The sequence below is a fragment of the Stegastes partitus genome, unplaced genomic scaffold, assembly GCF_000690725.1.
Source record: "Stegastes partitus isolate 25-593 unplaced genomic scaffold, Stegastes_partitus-1.0.2 Scaffold1605, whole genome shotgun sequence".
Taxonomy (NCBI): domain Eukaryota; kingdom Metazoa; phylum Chordata; class Actinopteri; family Pomacentridae; genus Stegastes; species Stegastes partitus.
Window position 1 is genome coordinate 109,185 of NW_007579336.1, and position 24,333 is coordinate 133,517.

General features: G+C 42.0%; 1 protein-coding gene across 5 annotated transcripts in view; it reads left to right on the forward strand.

The window, feature by feature from the left end:
- LOC103371543 (serine/threonine-protein kinase WNK1-like) overlaps window positions 1–24,333 on the forward strand; it is a 27,252-nt gene continuing 2,919 nt past the window's right edge. The window contains exons 1-25 of one of the 5 annotated variants that reach the window (XM_008300904.1): window positions 1–208; window positions 2,657–3,931; window positions 11,739–11,911; window positions 12,201–12,421; window positions 14,110–14,267; window positions 15,967–16,055; window positions 16,150–16,369; window positions 16,499–16,600; window positions 16,777–17,164; window positions 17,258–17,421; window positions 17,871–17,954; window positions 18,319–18,354; window positions 18,854–18,982; window positions 20,266–20,345; window positions 20,540–20,702; window positions 20,790–20,906; window positions 21,210–21,323; window positions 21,420–21,465; window positions 21,560–21,703; window positions 21,795–22,381; window positions 22,412–22,771; window positions 22,868–22,942; window positions 23,065–23,184; window positions 23,297–23,624; window positions 24,107–24,284. In XM_008300904.1, coding sequence (XP_008299126.1) covers window positions 3,137–3,931; window positions 11,739–11,911; window positions 12,201–12,421; window positions 14,110–14,267; window positions 15,967–16,055; window positions 16,150–16,369; window positions 16,499–16,600; window positions 16,777–17,164; window positions 17,258–17,421; window positions 17,871–17,954; window positions 18,319–18,354; window positions 18,854–18,982; window positions 20,266–20,345; window positions 20,540–20,702; window positions 20,790–20,906; window positions 21,210–21,323; window positions 21,420–21,465; window positions 21,560–21,703; window positions 21,795–22,381; window positions 22,412–22,771; window positions 22,868–22,942; window positions 23,065–23,184; window positions 23,297–23,624; window positions 24,107–24,284 — 4,871 coding nt within the window. In that variant the 5' untranslated portion in view covers window positions 1–208; window positions 2,657–3,136. Of the gene's footprint in view, window positions 209–568; window positions 649–728; window positions 971–2,656; window positions 3,932–11,738; window positions 11,912–12,200; window positions 12,422–14,109; window positions 14,268–15,966; window positions 16,056–16,149; window positions 16,370–16,498; window positions 16,601–16,776; window positions 17,165–17,257; window positions 17,422–17,870; window positions 17,955–18,318; window positions 18,355–18,853; window positions 18,983–20,265; window positions 20,346–20,539; window positions 20,703–20,789; window positions 20,907–21,209; window positions 21,324–21,419; window positions 21,466–21,559; window positions 21,704–21,794; window positions 22,772–22,867; window positions 22,943–23,064; window positions 23,185–23,296; window positions 23,625–24,106; window positions 24,285–24,333 lie in introns of those variants that run through there. The other 4 variants (XM_008300901.1, XM_008300903.1, XM_008300902.1 and 1 more) reach the window with 4 other exon arrangements.

Sequence of the window (24,333 nt, forward strand, 5' to 3'; positions counted from 1 at the left end):
CGGAAATGCCGTTTGTTCGTCAATCTGTAGCAACTGCGCCGCTTGTTTGAAAGCGAGCCCAAAAATCGCCACTTTGGTGTTGATTACATGGGAGAACCTATACGTGTGGTGTTACGTGTGTTCTGTTTTAAATGTGTGAAGACGGATTCACGCCGAGGACAATTTCAACGCCACAGACCGTCTCTTGTGTTGTGGATACGATATTAAGGTAGGTCGCTATCTGCTACCCGGCTCCGTTCAACGTTAGCTACGTTTTGAAGGGCTATGTTGCTAACTGCTAGCAAAACCAGTCTCATCAACGAACAGCAGCGTAACCTTACCAAAATAAATAATTTTCTCATAAATTATTGGCCACTTGGATAGGAATCGTCTACGTAAAGCCGCATTTAAAGAAAGTAAAATTGTGAACTGCGTAGTAACAACAAACGAGCGCTAGTGTTATTAACGCTTCAGATAACGTTAAATTGAATGGGGAGGAGGGTCCTAGCTCTTTAGGCCATTAGCAAGACCCGCCTAGCTAACGTTAGCCTGCTAGTTAGCAGTGGCGCTGTATGTGACTGGCTGGTAGCTTTCCAACCGGCGTTACATGGGCCATCGGTATCCGGTGTGATGATAACCACTCAGGGATGAAAACCGGTCCTGGATACGGTAAAGTTGTGATTTACTGTCAGTTGTTAATGGTTACAGATTATTTAAAAATCACAACACTAACGGTGGCTATGTGAAACTGTAAACTGGACCACGGGGCGGACTATATTCTAAAAAAGACATGACGCGGAAATTAGTCATCGATGGTTATCGTTTCCCTGTTTAAGGATTAGCCAACGACAGCTAACTAGCTGAGTGCTAGCCGTGCTCGTTAGCAAGCTAACAAAGAGCCGTTTGCTCCTCCTTGCTTTGTAACGCGTTGGGTTCGATGTTGCCTTTTCAGATGGCTGTAGTGTCACTTTTACGGCTGATGAAGAAATGGGTATGTAAGCTGAGGTTTACGGTAATTGAAAGACAAATTTTATTAATTCGCTGCGCCGTTTATTTTATCTGACGGGATGTTATTGCAGCTAACATGATCCGGTTTAGTTCTGACATTATGGTTGCCTGTGCTGGTAATGGCTGCAGCCACAGTAGATAGATGAATAATAAGTAACAGGATTGTCATTGCCTAGTTGCATGGCTAAAGCACCACAACAGGGTGCAGGATGCAAAAGCAGTAGTATGTATTACCAAAAAAAAATTGTTTGATACCGTCTGGCAAAAATGATTGCTGTCTGTGGGAGCAAATATCCTCATGTCTCTGCATAATTTTACCTGCTCTGTGCCTTAGATTATAATATATCTAGTTGTTTTTACTGTTTGAAATAGCTTTAAAGGGATAATTCAATGCACAGTGCAGTTTTTCACTTGCCAAAAAGTGATTGCAACGCCTACGCTGTGATGGAAATGTTATTATTGCATCGAAATTACTGATTTCATTCATGGGGGATTTTTTTGAAAAGATTATAGCCATAGGGAAATTGCAAAAGAGATCATTTCTTTATTTTTTATGTATGAATCCACATGTAAGTCATGTTGATGTTGACAGTCTAAACAAGGACATTAGACATATGAAACACATGTAGGCTACACATCTCAATTAATAATATAGCATTGCCTATAATAATCCTAAATGCCTGATTATGCTGTAAACTGCAAACGGTACTCTGTACACAATTATTCAGTTACAAGAAATGTTTCGTACAGATGCCCTTTTGCTGTTACCGCAGACATAAAGTCACGTCTGTTTGTAAGTTACGACTGTTTGATCCAGATAATAGCAGCTGCAGACAAATATAAACCGGGCAAAATAGTTTAAACATGAAGCCTGCAATCAGTTTTTGGCCGAGGATTGCTTGTTGGCAAGACAGCAGTCCTTTACAACTAAAGTTTAAATATTTCTAGCTTTTTGCAGCTTTAACGATGGGAGCACAAAACAATTTCAACTATGGACTCACGTATTCCGACTGTAATAAGTAACCTCATACGCAGCACTGTATGTTATTTCTCACCTCAGCTGGAGACGGAGGAATATTCATCTGTCAACTGTGTTTAATTAATTATTTCTGGTCTAACAAACGCGAGGCACTGAGCGGTTAGTGTGTCATTCTGAAGGGCTGTGGTGTGCATATGGGTTTTGTCCCACATCCCATATTAAAAAAAACAACAAAGCTTTTACATACCATATAATTAGCATAGAGAAACACTTAATGCTTACTCAACAAATTAGTTTAATGATATATCGAGTGAACACAACTGAAAAATACAACTTCAAAGGAAAAAATCACACCCTGCATATAATGTCCTTGGACAAGACAGCAAATCTTATTATCAGAGAGGGCAAACCTGTCTAAACGCAATCAAATGTGTAATCGCAAAATGATGTGTTAAGTGCAGGACACTGGAAATGCATAAAGCAGTCGACTTGAGAAGTAATGGCTGAAGATTTGTGGTGCCTGCCCGCTGTGCTTCTGACAAAAGCCGTACTATTAAACTTTATGTGTACTGTAAATTCTACCTGGGAACACTTAGGCTGGTCTCTTACAAATCTTGTTGACATTTGACATAATGTTGGTTACTTTCTGAAACATGTCAGGCAGCTTTTGTTTTCTGTTTTCTCTTGCAGTGAACCTGGACTGGAGAATATTCAGACTGTCTGCCCATCCTGCCTTTGCCTACACTAGGGCGTTTGGTGCCTGTGCCTGTTGCAGGCTGTGCGTGTTTGTTCCTCACCAGTGATTCCTTATGCTTCATAGAAGCTGCACCCTGTGTCTTACAGAATGGATGGTGTGGACTTAAAGAGACTTGTGTATCAGCATCAGCACTCTGCGTTCTGCTGCGGTGTTCAGTCTTTTTCCACTTATAAGAGAACACCTCCCATCTTACACCTCCAGTCCCTGCAACATATATATAAAGGTTGTCTTTAAGCAATAAAAGAGCGACAGCTGGAGATAGACGTCGTAAGACTTTCTATCTTTCTTTTCCTTTTCTTTTTCTTAAAGCACAGATAGATACCACTTACTTAAGCCTACATGGCAGACATGGAAGTATCCTTATTTTAATTTTTCAGTTATTGTACCCCCTTACTCTTTGTGTGGGTGGTGGGATGTCGGAAAAGCCAGACGACAAAATGGTGAAGTTCCTGGCTCCCCCTCAGAAAAGTGGAAATGGCCCCAGTTCTGGTTCAGATTCGATGGTGGGTGAGTGCCGGCCAGTGGAAGTGAGGCGCCGGCATCACACCATGGAGCGTGATCGATGTAACCCTGAACACCGGTTTTTACGTCGTAGTGTCATCAGTGATTCCAATGCTACGGCATTGGCCCTCCCTTTACCCAGCAAGATCCCCATCCCTGCACCTCAGCGGGTTCAGCTACGGGAAGCTGCACCCCAGCGGCAAAAGGCTGCTGTTGCTCACCTACCGAAACCTGAAGCAAGTTTAGCTCAAAATGAAGAGTCGGCTGACGGTGGAAGAGAAAAGCAAGAAGGAAAAGATACAGAAATAGCCAAGGTGGATGTAGTGCCTTCAGAGCAGGGGCCTGCTATTGTACAAGATAGCTGTGATGGAGATGCGGTGGTAGCAGCCCACTCTGCACCATGCTTAAGAACCGAATTGCCAAGTCAAATAGAAACCGAAATCGCCACTGAGGTGAAGGTACATCCAGGAGAAGAGGGGGACGAGGAGGACAAGGATTCTGCCAAGGCGCGAGCAGAGGCAGAGCAAAGAGAATTAGAGAAAAAAGCGCAGGATGACAACGAAGAGGCAGAGACCAAAGCAGTGGGAACATCACCCGATGGACGTTTCCTGAAGTTTGATATAGAAATTGGACGGGGCTCCTTCAAGACTGTCTACAAGGGCTTGGACACTGAGACCACAGTGGAAGTGGCTTGGTGTGAGTTGCAGGTACGAAACTGGTTATTATCACTTATTTTCCCTCATTGTGATTGATGTCCTTTTACTACATTTTTAATTTTTATTCCTGGACACTGATTGAACACATCAGAAGTTCACAGCACATATAATGTTTTCTTTAATTGAGTCGGTGTCATTTCCTTTTAGTGGATTAGAGCCAAAACAGTTTCCTTCCACGCTGTTACCTGAGCTGCAGCCTCTGTCATTTCCCTTCTGAGAGGCATGACCAGCATTTCCCTTTTGATTGTTTTGCACTGCATCTGTCATCAAAGCATAGCAGAAAACTTCCCTGTGCACTGTTTTGTAAAACACAGTCCGTAGTGGTTGGTATGACTTTTCAAGTAAAAGGTGTGACAAAGTATGAGAAGGCTTGTTTAATAGGTGGTTATAACTTAAGTCAAGATTCACGGTTAGTTTTTTTTTTCTCATTGTGCTTGTAATGTGCAGAGTTGTTGTAGGCATGATCATGATTTCTCACATGCAGTTTTGATACTGAAAGCAGACATGATATACCCCTGGAACAAAGATTAAGAAAGCTGTTTTCTGTACATGCAGAAGTTAGAACTGATTCCTGTCAGCAAAAGTAAAGGGTTAATTATTCACCACATTCCTGAATAATGACACATTTTGATGTCGAATATCTAAAATGTTCAGGGTGACGGTCGTAATAATTGAGTCATGCTTTTTGAAAACATTTCCTAACAGTCTTTACAAATTCAACTTTTGACCTAGTTTTTTTTTTTCCTTTGCAAGATTTCTTTAAGCCTTAGTGATTTTCTTAAAAATACTTGCGAAAAAAAAAATTTGTAGTTCTGCTGTCTGTCCACTTATAGCAGCTAGATGGCCCGTAGCAAAGTTTGACCTCATTCACCAAATGAATGTTTGCTTTTACTGTCACGCTTTCCCCCCTGTCATGAAAGCAATAGGCCTCACACGGCAGCAGATAGAACCACAGCTACACATGCACACTGGTTTCAGAACAATGTGAAGATTACAGACACGTGCCCCTCCCCCCCTCACACAGGCCGAATCACACGCATGCTCAGTGCATTCCTGCTCTGAATGCTTGTGTGAATGTAAAATGGGTCACATTCCTGACGGTGGAATCTCCTGTGTGAAGCACAGCAGGCTGACCTGCCAAGGCCTGCTTCTAAACTATTGGTCCACCTCCCACCCTTTCAACTTCCTCACGTTTTATTCTTGTCGTAGGCAACTCTTTTCTATGTCAACTGTTATCCTGCTCCCATTGTTTAGTCTTGTAGAATGAGGTAGCACACTTAAAGTTATCATCTAAACTTCTACTCTGCGGTATAATATGCTTTTCTTTCATGTGAACTGAAAACAAATGACTTATTCCCCATGTACTTTAGTAAGTATAGTAAGCTATTTGGTTTGATTTAAATGGGATTGCTCATATTCAAGTAGTTTTTGAGGCGGACGAGTTCTTTAATGCTATTAATTAACTTGCTTATTGGCTGAATTTATGGGCTAATGATAAGTGAATATGACAACTTACCAAGGGCATTTGAATCGATTTTTTGGGGGGTTATCAGTGTTCTGTTTATTGACCGAATCATTCAGAAAGATCTGTGTGGTCTCTGTTGACTTTTAGTTTGAAAAGACAGGGGAAAATAATGTAGAAAATTAGTTTGGAAATAATTCACCTGCACTTAGCGTGGGTTCTAGTTGTGCTTTTGTTCAATTCAGCTCAGTGCAAAGAGAAGATTTATAGAGATTCATACCGTTTTTACTTTGAACAGCTGTGTTTGAGGCACATGGTCGGTTCTGAAATATGAATGTGTAACCCGATGCGCTCGTTCCTCTTCCTTCCTCCGTCAGCACAGGAGTTTCAGTACTAGAAACTGTCGGGCTACATTTGAGAAGCTGAAATCCCCTGTCACATGTCGCAGGTTGTTAAAGCAGTCCCATGATCATCAAGTGCTCGTTTTAAGTTCTTCATACATCCTGGATACATATTTAGTGGGGACAAATGTTAAAAAACGTAATTTTCTATGTGCTAATTTACTTGAGACATTGTTGTCATGACAGCCATTTCATCTTAGGAGCTCTTGACAGTGCTAGAAGTATATGAACCATTCTTTGCTTTTTAATTTGATTTAAAAAGCAAACACATACCAGCAGAATGAATTTTAATATTGAATTGTTTAAGAAGGAAGTAGGGGCTCATACGGTTATTGTTTTCTTTCCTGTTTATACCAGAATCATTGATGCACACAGTAATCGGGGTTGTTTCTTCACTGCTGGGAATTCGGTGTCAGCTGGAAGCAGCAGCAAATCCTGTGCCTATTTGCTCATGAAACATGTCTGACAGGTTTCTACTCATAAGATCCTTTAATCTTCCTTAAACATGGCTAAAATGATACAGACACTATGGCAGTCCTGTGCCACGATGTTCGCTGTACACCAGAAAACCGTTCAGATTTGACAGACGATTTTTTTGCCGTTCTCAGATCAGAGAAACCTGTAAAGTGAGACAAATATGTAAAAGGTTGACTCAGAGGGAACAAAAGTGGCTTCTATTTATTCTTTTTTATGTGTTACTTTCCATTTTCAGGGACTGTCCACATAAAACCATAATGAAACTGATGTATTTCAGTGGAACGCAGTACTTCCCTCTGGTCACAGTGTTTTACGAATGAATCAACAAAAACCCACTTTGCCCGACGTCAAACGTTTGCCCAAAAACTTCATGTTTGAAGTGTAAATGAAATGGTCCTGGTTCTTTCAGTCTGGAGAGCCATCTGTCCACAATTGTCTAAGAATTTCTAGGCGTTCACCCGTTTTCACCCACCCTTGAACCCACATATTTGTTTCGCATCTCACGTTGCAGGCATGTCTGAACAATAAGTAGGTCACCACAGAGAGGAAGTTGAGGGGAAAAGAGAGGAATACATTTAGGAACCTCCCCTTTCTTGCTCACTCATCCATTTTCGACCATGTCATCTTCCACTGGCTGCCTCCCCACCTCCTTCCTCTGTAGTGCTGGCTGAAGCCAAACTTTGAAAGATGAGGAAGAGAAGGCCAGGCATCCTTTAGGAGCTGTGGGAGCTCTGTGTCCAGCTGGCCGGTGGCATCCGCTGGGAGTGTCACGCTATACTCAAATAGTGTAGCATAGGGACTTACCCGTCATTACTCTTCTTGATCGGTAGCCTTCAGGTTTAACGTAACATCTAGAATTTTAATTGTGTATTTGAGGGAGTTTGATACATGTGACAAATTTGGAAAGAAACGTCACATTTCTGAATGTCAGCAACATGAGGTAGACTTTCTGATCATATCTGAAGGTTTACTGTAAAAGATTCACTGGAGCAGTGAAGCAGTTGGACCAGTTTAAGAAAACCCAGAGCGCTCAGCATAGACTGAAAAGCTGAAGTGATAGGATCAGCTGTTTTGCATGACGCTGGTTCCCTCCTGACTGTAACTGCGTGAAAGGTTATGCCCTTTTAAACTTTGACGCCTTGAGTGAGTCACCCAGATTTTGAGAGCGCTACTGTATTTTCTGACCTATATATATTTTTTCATGTAAAATACTTTGAGCAAATAGGTTCCCTTAATAGGTGTGGAATATATATAAACAACATTTGCTTTTCATATATTACAAAGCATATTTCCAGACTTATCTAAACCAGATAAAGCTGTTTCTATTTTTTTAATAGGATATAATATCAAGGATTTGAGAAATATTGGTCAGAAGCAGCCTTTTTCAGATAGAAACCATTTGATTTTCCTGTCTTTGTTAAGAAAATGTTAATTTATTGAAGGCCATGATCTGTTGAGGTGGATACCGTGTTTTTCTGTTCAACCACATTAAAATCTGACTTTCACATTGGTGGATATGAAATAGTCTGAATCTGTAAACGTATCTTTTGCTGACAGTTTGACTGGCAGTCACAGTGATGTTAGATGCCATTCTCATGTATCACACTGTGATGCTAACACCAAAGATTACTGGCCGCTGGAAGATTCTGCATTTAATGCAACCGCTAAGAAAATAAGAGTGAGGCTGTTTAACATGGCTTCTTGGCATTAAGCCGTTACCCAAATCTGAACCAATGCTGCCCGGAGGGCTCCATGTAGCTCTCAGTGTCAACCTCAGAGAAGGGACCTGACAGCGCCAGCCCCCAGCATGATCACAGGCCCTTTTTTCCCTCTGTCTATTTTTAGGGTTGTTGGGTTATTTATGATGGCCTTTGCCTAGAAGCACAGTTTTCCACTCTGCTTTTGTGAAACTGTAGTTAATAGCAATAGATGTAATTTGCATTGGCTGAAAACACAAACTGTTCCGGTAGTATTAGGGCTTGGCAACTGGTGAAAATGACTTACAATACAGTGAACTGTCAGATAAAACTGTAAGTTTTTACAGTACTTATATCTAAAATGTACTCAGAATCATTAGTTGAATGACAGATCATCACAGTACGACTCTTGTTAAAAGTCTAACTATGATTATATTAAATTAACCTGTTTATTATTGTTCTAGTATTTAATTTATTGTTAATCACTATTTGTAGCCCTGCTTGAATTAATTAAAGTAATTAAATTTTTGTTTATGCATGTAGAAATTGTATGCATTGTGGAAATCAGGTCAGGACTTTTTGCTAAGTAGATATGGAGCTCTGAAAAGGATAGTAACTGCCCCATTTCTAACACTTTAATCTATGTTGTTTTTTTTTTCCGGTCTGCTTAGATTGAGCTACTCTGCATGTTTTAACTTGGATAATAAATTGGGTTTTCTCACTTTAACGACCTAACCGTGCATTGGCTTGTTGAGGGGCGTGTAAAGCAATGGGATCATGATTTCAGATAAGTGTAGTGCTGACTCTGCAGAGTTGGCCAGAAACAAAGTGTTGACTCGTCAGCTTTGGAGGATATTACTCTTAAACGTCAACAGTTTTAAGTGTTAAAAATTATTTTCTGCATCTTTCTCTCACTCATAGGTGTGTGTGTACACTGTATGTTATATGCACACATTCCAGGTTCTGTATTTCTTCCATGCATGTTGTCTCTTGTTTCAGACACTCTTCAAGGGCACTTTGTCATAGATCAGAGTTATATTACACAGATATTGCAGCAGTAGTGGTAGCAACACAGCTTTTTAGTGAGCTGACTCATACCCACTTTGTCAGCTGCTGTTGCCCTCCGAGGCTAAATACGATGGTGCCTTCAACTGACGAACAATGTGGACGCAATCTGTTAAAACACTTAAAAGGTTTTGCAATTGTGCTTCAAGGCTTGATGTTCTTTTTTTAGTAGCTGTGAGCATCTTTTTGGGATTTTTTGAGACAGACAGTCTAAACGATGTAAGCAAACCGCTGCCACCTCAGCTGATCAGCTGTGACATCTGCCAGCCAAGCAAACATGCCCAGTATATTATTTTTTGCCTTTTCCTTTTATTAGACCGCTGATAGCAGCAACCCACAGTAAACAGGAGAGGGAAAGAGAGGGAGATAATATGCAGCAAAGGCTCCTGGTCTCCGAGGTTGCAATCTGAATGGTCGTATCTTGTTTTCATGATTTGGTTTTTTCTGTGGTTATTGCTGTTTGGTCAGCGTACATCTGAAATGAATGCCCCAGCTTTTCCTGACAAGGTCTTTTACAGCTGGAATAGGAATTCATTACAATTAACTGAATTAAAGTGAAACAATGTGATGTCAAAAATATGTAACTGAAAAATGAACTTAGTTGTAATGATAGAGAGTATTTGTTTTTCTTTCATGTTGATTGAATTTTGAATATTCGACTTCTCAGGTTAGCATTTGTAGATACATCCTAGACTGTCAGGAGACGTTATTGTTGACAGTAAAAGCAGGACATTGAACAGGCCAAAGAACTCTTTAAATTGACCGTCATAAGGAGTGTGATGTGTTTCTTATGATCGCAAGATGGTGAACTCCCACAAGATTTTTACAGGCCCTGAGTCCTGAAAACTTTTTATTTTCTTTCTTTAGTTTTTTTCCATACACTTTGGAAAAACTATATTTTTAACATGTGGACCATATGTCATCTTTTACAATCAGCACGCAGTAGTAACTGGCTACAGCCTAAAGTTATCTCCTTGTGATGCTTCTTTCTCAAGTTCAATCATGCTGTTTTTAACTGGTTTAACTTGGAAAGGGAAGGCATTTGTTTAAGCCAATTATCAAAGTGGCAGTGTGCCTACTGTGGAAGTACAGTCATTTATACAGTACTGTGGTATTTTGGGAGGGGGGCTAGGCATGCCGCTGGGGATGTTTTGCACAACTGTTTTGACATGGTGCACAGAAAGAGAAAGGGAAACCACTGCCCCACCAGATAAATGAGTAAATACTTTGAAATGTAGGTCACTTGGTCCAGTTGTATGGTAGAGCCTCTGTTACTTGCCCATCTTCTCTAACCTTGTGTTTCCTGACATTGATTTCTGATTCAGCGTCCTCCCTTCCTCCTCATTGTTGCTTCGAACATTTTTCACTTAAGCTTCTTGATTCGTCTTTTCAGCATTGCCCTCAGACAATGTAGACAATAAACTTCTGAGATATCTCCGGTTCTCTCCAACTGATATTAGTCACTGGAAAGTTTTCTGTCACTTGCTAAAACACACACCAAGTCAAAAACACTCTCTCCACTCACAAATGGGCTGAATTTCCTGGACAGCTTGGCCTGTGGCCAGGTCTCTGTGGGTTTCAAGGGAGGTCTTTGGCTGCAGGGCTTCACTGGGCTTGTCCAACTGCTATGAGTTTGCAGCTCTGTAGTCATGCATGCTGTAAATGTAGGTCATGCTAGGAATTGCTCAGGAAACTTGAGAAGGGTGGCTGCGCATATTCCAGATTTGTTGTTAATACGCAGAACTACAAACGGCATTAATGCCAATCCTTATTCATGCATTAGTTGATGGAATGTTAAATCCAACTGGGCCGACAGTGCTATCAGGTTTACATACATTTTACTCTGATTCATCAACAGCCCCATCAGCTGCCAAACATTTGTCGACTCTTATCATCTACCACAGCTTTGTTCGGATACACAGTGTTAGCCTCAAATATATCAATATTCATTATTGTCTCCAATTTTTAATGTTGTAAATAATGATGCTGGGTTGTCTAGATTAGCATAATCACTCTATCAAATGTAAATGTGTATGCATGGCAAACAGACGCTTTTTCCACATCTAAAGACATCATTTGGAAAATGCATATTGATATTGTCTTGTGGTTTTGATTATTCATTTTCTCGCATTGCCTGAACCGGTTTCATCTGACTGATGAATGTAGCTTGTGTTGCATAGTGTAGTAAGAAGGGTTGTAGAGACAGCATGTGTGATTTGGTGTAAAAAGCCTGATCTGTTTACTCCTTGGATGCTGTAGTCTATGCTATACTGATCTTCTGTGTTCTCAGTCAGCTCTGGGTCGTCTCTCATTTTGGATTGCTTGAAAGAAAGGACAAAGCTAGACACATTCCTTTTGGTTTGCCGTCGTCTGCCAGAGAAAGCAGGGCCACATTCCTCTGTCTCCCACTGTATGTTTATTTGTGCTGAAGCAAATGTGTAATTTTTGTGTGAAGGAAGGAACTGTGTACTGTAATACCTTTCTTACTTAAGCTTCCGGTAGAGTCATAAACATTTTCTTTTTATGAATGGACACATTCAGATGCTAAATAGGGAACGCTTACCTCACATGGACATTAACACTGATGTCATGTATCGACTGTCTTTTTATTACTGTAAGTTATGTTTACATCTATAAATAATGCTGCCCCATAAGTAGTGTGAGAGCTTTAAATAATTTATTCTTGTTTCCTGTAGGATCGTAAGCTGTCAAAGGCAGAGCGGCAACGCTTTAAGGAGGAAGCCGGCATGTTAAAGGGACTCCAGCATCCCAACATTGTTCGCTTTTATGACTCCTGGGAGGGACCGTCCAAAGGCAGGAAGTGCATTGTATTGGTCACAGAACTCATGACTTCTGGCACACTCAAAACGTAAGTCTCAAACGTATTAATACAAGACTCATATACAGTATAAACTAAGACGTCACATTTTGATGAGAGCAAAGTCCTTTGATATTGATCATCATTATAATAATTGAGATTTCTCTCTGAGAACATATATTGGTTGAACTTTGTATAAACTGGTAACAGATAAATTGATAAAATTAGGATTAATGTTTAATACAGTTGCTAAGTTGGTCCACATTAAAAGACAACATTTGCTAGAATTATTTGTTCACTGCTTCACAGAGACTGTGCGTTGTGATCTGTTCTCTTCTAGATATCTGAAGCGTTTCAAGGTGATGAAAATTAAAGTGCTGAGGAGCTGGTGTAGACAAATCCTCAAGGGACTCCACTTCCTTCATACTCGGGCTCCTCCAATCATCCATAGGGACCTTAAGTGTGACAACATTTTCATCACAGGCCCGACAGGATCTGTCAAGATTGGAGACCTGGGACTAGCTACGCTGAAGCGCGCATCATTTGCCAAGAGTGTTATAGGTACGACCCCAAAGTCACTTCTACCTCCTAAACCCTGTCCTGCAGTGGGACGGTGCCTTATCTGAAGTCATGATACTGTGTTTGTATGGAAACTATGGTGTTTAAAGAAGGTATTTTCCTTTTGACTTGTTTTTTTTTTTTTTTCTGACGATGTGGTTCAAAAACAGACCACAGAGTTTCAGCTGTCTCTCAAACCACAGCTCAAATGGAGGCCAAACATTGTGGTAATCTTAGACAGATAACCACAAGGCTTTCTCTCTTTGCATACTCATGGTAACTTCTATCAAGTTTGGTCTTTGTACAGAGAATTTCTGTTCTATGTTTCTCCAAAAAGAGAGAGGGTTTTTTTTCCAGGCATCTACTGAAAGTAAGTAGCGCCTAACTTTTCTCCTACTGCTAAACATTAATATCAGCATCATAATAGTTGTCATGCCTTCTTGCAGGCTTACCTGGCCATGGCTAAAGGTATGGCCTTTGCTTCTGTCTTAGACTGGTCTTTGTTCTGTGGTTTGGAAATATGTGGTCTGTTTGCCAGTTATACCAATAATGTTTAACATCTCTTTCTATGGGTTTGCCTCAACAGGTTTTTTATTTTTGTTATTTTTTTCCTAGCGTTTGTCTCTTGCTGTCTTTTTAAAATATTGCAGGAACGCAGAATCTTTTTGCTCCGTCTTTGTGTCCAGGGAGCGCTCTCCACTTTCTCTCTGTCAGCTTTTATTTTGTTTCTTTGTTGTTTTTTTTTAAATTTTATTTTATTTTTTTTTATTTTACTTTCATGTTCTTGGGTATGTTTTTAAAATGTAGGCTCTAGCTTCAGCTGTGCCCCATTCTGCTGTTTGGAATGAATAGGGTACTGCTGGTCATTGAGTAAGTATGATCTTTTATGGGCCTGGTAAGTCTGACAGTGTGCTGTAATACACATCAATATCAAAAACAATTACATTCAAATAACCAAATGAGTTTTTCTGTGTAAGACCTGAGATTGAATGTAAAATAATCGATTAATACAACAGAGCTGATGTGCAGGGACACACTGTCGAGCACTCTAACTAGCTATGGGACCTGCTTCTCTCAGCCCTTGACCATAACACTTTACTCCTGCAGGTCAAGGAGAGATGGTAAGTCAAACTTCGAAAGGTGAGTGTACTGCAAATGGCAAAGTTTTTTGTGGTTGCAAGGTAAGGTCTTGACAAAAGTTATTTCCATAGCTAGTCGTATTTTCCTTACAGAGCTAATTTGGCGTCGCAAATTGAACCGTACTCCGGACCAGGTGTCATTCCTAAGTGCCTCATTTTAGAGATAAGTTTTGAACATTGCCAACAGTCTGGCTGACACGTGTGTTCTGCACATTGGCTACCTCAGTCGCACTCTTATATCCCAGCATGTTAGGGTCTTACACAGACAAACACGTGCCTCCTTCTCAGCAGTCTAACTGAGCCCAGCCTCTCCCTCCTTTTTTGTTTTCTGTCTCTTTTTTGCTTTCCTTCCCCCTTTCTTTTTTTTCTCTCTCCTCCAACTTTCACCTCACAGGTTCTTCTCCAGGAGGTGTCAACAGGCTGGGTCACTCTTCTCATCCTCCTCTTCCTCAACCCCTCTTGGGTTAGAGGAGCAGAGGGGCAATGGGTTGTGAGAAGCCCACTCAATCAGTAAGGGAGTTCGAGAGTTCTGAATGGTTGTTTTGATTTAAGGTACCCCTGAGTTCATGGCGCCTGAGATGTATGAGGAGAAGTACGACGAGTCAGTGGATGTGTATGCCTTTGGAATGTGCATGCTGGAGATGGCCACCTCAGAGTACCCTTACTCAGAGTGCCAGAACGCTGCACAGATCTACCGCAGAGTTACCAGCGTAAGTGTTCTTTTCAACCCACCATGTCACCCTTCTGCCCTGCCTTCACCTCTTCCTATGTGCCACGAAGGCTAGTGTCCAATTCTGGATTCATTATTTATTCGTGCTGACACCTCTTTAGCTTATATTACATATTTTATCCTCTCCTCATGCATTCCTAAATGTCCCAGATGATTCTCTGCTGTTCTGTTTGAAGAACCCACACATTTAGAAAGACAAAGCATGTTCTTTATACCAACAAGCCCTGTTTGCTTTACTTCATACAGTTTTTTTTTCTCTCTCTCTCTCTCTCTCTCTCTTTCCTTCTGAGTTATAGCGAATGTAAGCATATCAACATAACGCATGGATGATTTAAAAGATCCCGAACAAGCGCAAACCTGCTGCTTTAACGACTAATAGTTCAGTCTCATAATGATGTCAGAAGGGCAGTATCTGTGAAAGAAAGACTCATATTTTTAGCTTGACTCATATGATTCATAGCGGCGTTCTTTTGCAATGCATAGTCACCTATATGATTCATTCAAGAGTCTCACAGATAAAGAGGTTGAACCTGTTCCAAGAATGTTATCTACAAAACGTGCTTTTAAATCTATATCAATACCTTCAGTTTATCTTTAACAGTAAAATGCAAATTGAGCTGGAGTCTGAAGCCACGTGACTGAACAGAGGATTTAAAAACCAATGTGCCCCGCTGTTAAGTGTTGTGTTTTTTAGCTCACTTTTATGAGCCACCGATGGCTCATGCTGCAGAGTACAAAGACAGTTGACTCAGTTAAGATATAAAGTGCTATTGGGGTTGTTGAGCCTACATTTAGATAGTGTCACATGCTCTGATGTTACTGTAGTATTCCTTTGGGAGATGGGCTGTTATTCCTCTTCTGTCATTTAGCTCAACTGTTTTGTTCTCAGCCAGTCCTCCATTTTCTTGTTGCAGTAAGCACTTTCCTTTCGCTATTGGCTCACCTCTCATCAGCCATCCTTTGTCGTTTTATGCCCTCCTTTTCCCACCATCTGACATTCTGAAACCCTTATCATCCCCTTCCACTCAAAAATGTGTTTTGGTCAATACTGCTGCTCTTAGATGTTTGACCTTCACTGAACAAAATGGAGCATGTGCTGACTTTGAGACTGGAAGGTCTGTTTTCAGATTCTTCTTAAGAAAGTGGAATGTTTCCCAGAGATCCCCTAAAATCTGAGTTTAAAGGGAAGTGAACACGCAAACAGGAATAGTGAAATTACAACTAATTTGGAAGTGAATTCAAGTCTAGTAAGCAACCAGTGTGATGTGGAAACTTAAAGGTTGCATTACACATACACAAAGAATTTCCTTTTAGTGGTGTAGGGGACATATTGTACCTGGTAGTCAAACTTTTTTAAATTAAAAAATATTTTCATACATAAATTCTGAGGACGGAGACGTGGTAATTTAAGTATTACAAACCTCAAACCATATTACACACTAATGTGCCCAGAGTGCAGGTTTGGCAGCAAGCTTGCCATCCTTCCTTTTAACGTATTTGACAAACAAAATTAAAGAGGAAGTTATTTTAAGGTTGTCAGTTGTCAGTCCTCTGGGATATGATAACTGTTTTTGTGGTTTTAATGTACAGTCCCTGAGAAAACAAGGTGTGAGGTAATTACCCAGAATAAGAAAAAGTTAAGAGAGCCATTCTCATTCTGAAATCTGTGTTTCCTTTAGGGGGTGAAGCCAGGCAGCTTCGACAAGGTGGCCATTCCTGAAGTGAAGGAGATCATCGAGGGATGTATTCGCCAAAACAAGGATGAGAGGTCTCTAAAGAATGACACATTTATCAAGTCTAGGGTAGTGTATCTCTACCGTTTGATCTTTTTTGCTCACTGCTTTTTTCCCCAATTTCTTCAGGTACTCAATCAAGGACCTTCTGAACCATGCCTTCTTCCAGGAAGATACAGGCGTGCGTGTGGAGCTGGCAGAAGAGGACGATGGAGAGATGCAGGCTATTAAGTTGTGGCTGAGAATTGAAGATATAAAAAAGCTAAAGGGGAAGTACAAAGACAATGAAGCTATTGAGTTTTCGTTTGACCTCAACAAAGATGTCCCAGAGGATGTGGCTCAGGAAATGGTGAATTGAACTTTTAATTGCGTTAATCTGATTTAGTCAGATCACTGCATGACAAACATAGAGAAGGGTTATTGCCACAGGCTTTGAAGTGTTCATCGCTTAATTGCATGTCATGTCTTTGTGCCGTAGGTTGAGTCTGGTTATGTGTATGAAGGTGACCACAAGACCATTGCAAAGGCCATAAAGGACAGAGTGTCTCTAATCAGTCGCAAGAGGGCTCAACGTCAGCAGGTGTGTCTGCTCATGACAGTGCATCTAATGTTATCTATATTTACTCTTTGCTTGGATGATTTGCTTGAAATCTTACCTCTTTCACAGGATGTACAGAATTGTGCTTTGATGTTCACACGTTTTCCTTTAGGGCTGCTTTTTTTATTTAAACACAATTTCTGTTGATTGTCTTGAAGGTCAGAGAAGATCAAGAGAAGAGAAGGCTAGAGGAAGAACTACAGAACCAGTCACTGCCAGCACAACAACCAGGCCAACAGCCTAGCATGGAGGTGTCTCAGTCACAGCCAGTGCCACAGCCTGCTTCTTATGTCCCTCCACAGCCTACCCAACACAGCACACAGATGCCTGCCCAACCAGCATCTCAGCAGAGCCTTCAGGGCTCCAACTACAACACTCCACAACCACAACTCACTGGCATGACGCAGGGGGCCCCTTATGTCCCCCAGTCAATAGGGCAAGTCCCAGTCCCACTTCAGGGTCCAAGTGGAGCTGCCATCCAGCCAGAGTCAGAGGAGCCTGAGGCTGACCAACACCAACACCAACAGCTGCAGCACACTGGAGGAGGTATGCATCAAGCACAGTCAGCTGCATGACAACCCACTGGATTAGTTTTAGAATTTTCTCATGAATTTATTTTCTTGCCTCTCTCTCTTACAGTCAGTCACATGGGAGATAAACTACCTGGTTCCACCATCCTTCCTGAGGCCCAGCCTCCTCAGCCTGGAGTATCCTACAGCTCTCCTCCCAGTCAGCACCTCCAGCCCCAGGCATCATCCCTGCAGACACAAAATGATCAACCACAGCAGCAGCAGCTGTCAGTGGTGAGGAAATAGGGCATCATCTTATGTTTGGATAAATTCTCCCTGGAATATTTTATTTAGAATTAATTGCGTATTACAAAACTCCACAGACCAAGTTTCTATTTATATTTGTGGATTTTGGCCCCCATTTGCCTGATTACCTCTTTACTGCAGTCTTTGTCGCTGTTTAATCTACTTCTGGCCATGGGACAGTACTGTAGACAACCAATAGATGCAGTCAGCTTGTAGAAGTTGCTTGTGATGTGATGAGAATCATACATTCCACTCACAAACATGGCCAGCTGTGTTCAGGCTTGAAGTTAGGGGTCTCAGTTTTGCCCAGCCGAGGTCATTACTGCTGCACTACACGTGCCCCTATGCTCCTCTGCGCATGCAATTTAATCAGTTTGCTATCTTCTTTGTCAAATTTTCACCACATGTGCTGTCGCTTTATCTCTGTGGTGCATTAGGTTCAACCCCAGATGCAGGGTGTCCAGCCTGAAGTTGTTCCTGTTGCACCCACCAACCAGTCTGTTCCAGGAGCACCTCCACAGGTAGATCTTGTCCTGCACATCTTAGTGTCTTTGAAGGGTGACTTCACACCAGCTGAGAACTGTTTCACTGACCTCAAGTAAAAACACAACTAATAGCAATATCAGGTTGTGCTGAACACACCCTGAGTACACTTTTGTATCACTGCAGCAAATCTGAACTTCAACCACTCAAAGTCAGCAAAAACATGATTTTCACATGGTGTTAAGTTAATCTTTAAAGCCTACATTCACCGGTTCAGGCAGCTGTGTTGTAAGCAGCACTCACAATCCTGAGTCTGTTTTTTTTCCTCCATAGGTTTCTTTTCTTTTCTTTTTCTTCTCAAGTTTCCTACTCTTACCCTGTGTTATGTTTCGTTTCTTATAGTACGGAGTTTACTACCAACCATCGCTCCCCCCTCAGGTAGATAAAATGTCCCATTTTCCTGCTCCAACTCTTAAATACACCCACAGTGTCTGAAAAACAAAGCAGACTTTTTGTTTATATAAATCTCTATAGCAGGCCCTGGTAAGTTTCTGCTTAGTTATACAAGACTTCAAGCAGTGTTTTATGGTATCCAGAAAAAAATACTGCAAGCAGTGTGGATTGACGTGCAGTTTATAAGTCACTAATAGTCACTATCGAGTTGACATTAAATGTCAACTAATCAACACCTTGACACCCCATAATGGGAAATGCATAAACCGTATGATTTGTGGAGCTGTGTTATTAAACAGGTAAGTTCACGTGGTTTTGGATTAGAGCCAAAGTAATTCTCTGAAAGATTTAGATTTGAAAGAAACCAGATTTTCAGGAAGCACCATAGATGCCATTATAAATGTCATGTGTCAGTGTTTATCTCAACTTCCTGCTTATTCAACTTTGCTCTTGTTTCTGCCCCTCCATCTTTCTATTCTTGTAGATTCCCTCCCAGCAAGTGATCTTACCCCCGTCCTCTCAGTCGTCTCTCCCCCAGCAACAGCCAGAGAGCAGCAGTATTCTTCAGAGCTCTGCTCTACCACAAGCACAGCCTGGAGCTCAGCAGCTACAGGTGACACACATACCTCCCCTCCTCACACCTAACATGCAGTGTCTTTTATGTTGCTTTAACACATATGCTGCCATATATAGGTGTTTAACTCACTAATTCCCCTGTTTTGCTGAACCATACTACAGTATGAATGTCATGCTGTCCATTTTTGTTTGCATGTTTTCTTTCTTTTCTCTTGATAAACAACTCTCATTACCATGACTGTACCCTTTTTTTTCTTCCACTTTTCCTTCCTGCATGCTTCTTATTCTTGCATGACTCAGTCTTGGACCAGTGATCCAAGTCCTCCTATCCTGTCTCCTCCACTCAACGCAGAGCACCTATACTTCCTCTATCAGGCTTCATGCCTCTCTATTCTGCAGGTACTCTACAGAGCACAAAACAAATTTGTGTGGGTGGGTGTATGTGGGTCAGGTGTGAAGCATTTGGTTCACTCCTTAAATGGTTCTTGCTCCTTGAAGTATGTGTACAGTCGTCCTTGAAGAATATTTAAGGGTGCACACTTAAAGTATTCATGTAAATAATTCTTGTAAATTCTATTAGAGTACCAGTAAGCATATCAACTTAAGGAGGGCACTACTTCATCTACATTTATTTCACCCATAGTTATTACAAGAATGAACCATAATATCTACTAAACTGTACAAGTATAGAACTGTTTCATTGACTGTTAAAATGGACCAAAAGCAATGTAAACATTACAAATTGATGTTCTGAAAAGCTAAAAGGGAACACTTTACATGCTAAAAGCTGCTTTGCTGAAAACCCACCATGTCGACAGCATCCCAGTAGATAAAATCTGTTGAGGCATGTCGTCAACACAAGACATTTTATTGTAGTTGTAAATGTCACAGTATTGTAACTACCTGCAGGGCTTAAACTGGATTTGGCAGGACAGCTGTATCCTATATAAACAGAGCTAATTTCCATGTAAGAGCAACCGAGACAATGATTTGCATTGTAAAGAAAATTTAATTTAAAAAAACGCTATTGCACCACAGTATTTACACTTCGCCTCAGAGCTGAATAATGGCGCCTCTGCCTGTTTTATATTTCACCAGATTAAACAGCTCCACCTGGTGGATGGTCTGCTTTAAACCAATACATTTTCGTAAAAAGTTGGTCAGCATTAATGATCAAAATGTAATCAAATACATGAGAAGGCTGTGTGCAGTTTACGGTCTAGACCCCTAAAGCTTTGTGAAATATTCTAACAGTTTGGATTTTGATGTAGAAATCTGCTGTTAAGATGAAATGCTTGATATCTGAAAATGCTGTTTCAGGCTCCTGTGAGTATTCCTCAGTCAGCACCAGTGGATCAGCCAGCAGGGTCCTCAGTACTAGCGCCACCTTCTGCCGACAGGTAAGATGGAAGTTATTTTTTAAAAGTCCAGTTTCATGAACACAATCAGAATCAGAAACTCTCTTATTGCCAAGCAGGTTTTTGCATACAATGAATTTAACTTGTTTGTCTTAGAGCATGACAGTAAACAGTAACATACAGATTTAAAAAGCGTCAGACAGTACGTGACTTCTATGGATTTGTGTCTCTTTCAGCTGCCTGTCGGATGCAGCTTCAGGTCTCAGTGACGGTAATGATGGAAGTTCTACATCAGGAGGTCGACATGAGGGCCGCTCGCTGAAGCGTCACCAGCGGCGGTCCGTACGCAGCCGCTCCCGCCACGAGAAGACCACAAAGGCCAAACTGAATGTTCTGAGTGTACGCATTTGATCCGATGAGTCCTTTCATACTCTTCTTTAAGCTCTCTGTCGCTAAATAATTTTAACATAAATCAATCTTTTTCAGATCTCTAATGTGGGCGACAGAGTAGCCGAGTGCCAGCTGGAAACGCACAACAGGAAGATGGTGACCTTCAGATTTGACCTTGATGGCGATAACCCAGAAGAGATCGCACAGATCATGGTAGTAGTGGTTCTTTAGTTTTTGTCACTAAACATGTCGAAAATTAGATATGTTGAATGTTCCAGCATATTTACCACCATGTAAACACAGTATATGCTTTTGTATGGCTACTATTCACAACATCCCACTGAAAAAGCATTAAACATCCACTGAACAAAAAACACTATCAAAGAACAGATACTGCCCTGATGTTACTGCCCTCAACCAGCGACCGTCACAAACAAGAAGCCTTTCTGTGACACTTTCACACAGTATATGTTGTTTTAGTCACAGCAGCTGAACTTCTTTTGCTTTGTGTTTCAGGTTGAAAGTGAGTTCATCCTGGAGAGTGAGAGAGAGTCCTTCATCGAGCAGGTCCGTGAAGTCATAGAAATGGCTGATGAGAAAGGAGAGGGCATAAAGGAAGGCTTTCCCCAGGTATTACTTTACTACACATCACTTTAGTAGCCAAATGCCCATCCTCTCCTACTTAACATAAAGATGTTAATATCTTCACTTTTGTCTCTTTTGCAGATGAGTGATCAACAACAGCCCGAGCTGTCTGTCCCCATGCTGCCAGGTGAAGAAACTTTAGCTGAAAATACAGTACTTAAGCCTAGATTTGTCTGTGTTTGTGAATTCCCACTTACAGTTGGCTTTCCCTTATTGCTCAGGTATTTCTCCCAGCACTACGGCTCAAGTGGTGCATTCAGCAGGACGAAGGTTCATAGTCAGTCCAGTGCCAGAGTCTCGTCTTAAAGAACAGTTCTTTGGAGGTTCCTCTGCTAATACCTCCTTTGGAGATGAACCTGCTACAGGTAGGAGAAAATTACTTTTTGTTTTTTAAGCCCACATTTTCTGTCCTATAAATTTCATCTATATAACTTCACCTTTCTACCTTTTCTCTAGCTCCCCAGATGACATTGGGCCTTTCTCTCTCTGCTCCATCTGGGATTCTCCAGCAAGCTTTCAGTAAAATGAAGCAGACTCATGTAGAGAGAGGCAACACCATTGATCTCCCTACTGCTGAGCTGGAACCAGGCACTGTCCCGCCCACTGAGGCTGGCCCAAACTCTAACAATAGCCTGACTCCTCCAGAAACTGTAGCGTCCACCACTAGCACGACTTTTCCTAGTGGGTCTCTCACATCTACTGCAGCATCCTCACCTCCTTCCTCGGCGGGGAGAGTTTCCCCTCCACCTTCATCTCTTCAGTCCAAGTCCGTCACCAGTGATCCCAGTCCACCACCCCAGACTTCCCATGAAACAGCCCCCTCACAGCTTCCAGCAGCTGCTAGCATCCCTCCCTCATCGTCCAACATTTCTCCTCCATCAACGCAGACGTCCGTCCCTGCAGCACCTGGGCCTCAGCTGAGCAGTAGTTCTGTTTCTGGTGGTACGTCCAGTAGTGCTGGAACTGTCTCCACTTCAGAGCAGCAGCCGTTTAATAGCGGTGTTACGTCCTCTCAGCCTATGAATTCATCCAACCATGCGCAACAGCACACGACCTCCCAACCCATTTCTGCTCAGCCCGCACCTCCCAGTCAGAGCCAGGTCCAGCCACAGCCAGTGGAGGCAGAGGGGGCCGAGCTCCAGACCAAGAACGCTGGCAGAGATGACATCCAAGCTCTAGATAAGAAGCTACGGTCCCTCTTCAAAGATCAGAGCTCTGCCTCCTCAGCATCAGCGGATCCCAGTCAGAACACGGGGACCTCCTCTCCTCCTGCTGGGACTTCTTCCCCTCCACCTGGATCCGCCATAGTGCCACCATCTAACCTTCCTCTCACCTCTGGGGCACCGAGTGTCCTGGGCCCCACAACCACCCCAGGACAGGGAGTCACCCCGGCAGGACACGCCCAGACCCCTCCAACTAAGCCCAGGGCACAAGTTAGTGAAGTTTCCATCCAAAAATAAGTCATGCATGCTGTTGACTGTGGTAATATAATTACATATTGACATATGTGTTTTTGTTCTATCATTTAGACTTTACCTACTGGTTTTGACCAAGCTGCTACACCCCCTTCTGACCTTGTGCCCCCTTTTCCTGGACCAAACCAGGTGAGCTCTACATTGTCCCTGCTATACTACTAGCCCCATTAATTTCTGTAGGTTTTTATCTGGTGTAAGTGAACTAATGTACTGTTCGATTGGTCCTTATATCCTGTTTTTGTGTCCCACAGTCACAGCAACCTCTGGGTAATTTGGACGCCCAGTTGAGGAGAGCTCTGAGTCCAGAGACTGTTCAAGGAGGTAGCACAGCCCAGCCTCCAGCAGCAGGTTTCACTCTCGGACGTTTCCAAGTGAGTTTTCGTCGAAGCTTAGAGTGAAGACGGTCAATCCCGTTTTAAATGGTTAAACCTCTTAAGCCTCGGGCTCATCTCATTAACATGATCTCTCTCGTCTCTCTCTCAGGTGTCTGTTGCCACTGATGGTGCGTCCAGCAGTGTGCCAGATCCCTCCAGTGTCGTTTCCTCTTCTTCTCTTACGCCGTCCTCGACTTCCTCTTCGTCATCTTCTTCGTCATCGTCCTCTTCCCCCTCGAGTCCAGAAAATACCCTCCACCGATCATCCACTCTGTCCAAAGGAGTCTGTCAAACTGATTCTATAAATGGAGCCTCATCTCATTCGGTCGGTCCTGCCAGTCAGTCCACCACTATTGGGCGCTTCCAAGTTTCCGCGAGCAACAACGCCACATCTCAGCCAGACGCTGGCGCTAAAGTGGGCCGATTTTCCGTCACAGGTGTGTAGCAGGTTCACAACAAATTAACAGAAGCCAGCTCTGATGAACTAGTGTAAAGTCCTCCTCCCACTGGACTGAGAAACATTCAAGTTCCTTATTTACACTGTCTTATGAGCTCTTTCACTGCTATCACTTAGCTGAACTGTTTTTGTATAAATGGGATAATACCCTCTGAGGTGTCTTTAAAGAAAATCACAGACTCTGTGGAAGCATTTCTTTCTTTTTCCTTCACTGTTTTTAAATGCATACTGTTGCACAAGCTGCTGTGGGAGTTTTTAGTGGGAGCAGTGGGGGGTATCTGTGTAGCTATTAAGCTTGGAAATCCATTATGTTTTAATCACACTAGAAGATATTCTTTGGATTTGGTCAATAAATATGCCTGAAACAAATATTGCCAGGGCACAGAAAACAGATGTTTAAGGTACGTTTTAAATATTAGAAGTTCACCCATTCTAATTCATCATGTATTTAATTTTCCGCAGTGACCCCTGCTCCAGCAGCAAGCCCCAGTCTGTCACACGGCTCCAGTATCCAGAACGGACCCTCGTCCTCGACCTCTGACCCCCAGAACACACATGCCCATTATAGTAGTGACAATGACGATGACTCAGAGAAGGAGGATGAAGCCTTGCAGAAAGAAATCAGCCGTCTGAGAGAAAAGTACATATTTACAGTCCTATTTTACACTATTTACTCCTTTACAGCTCAA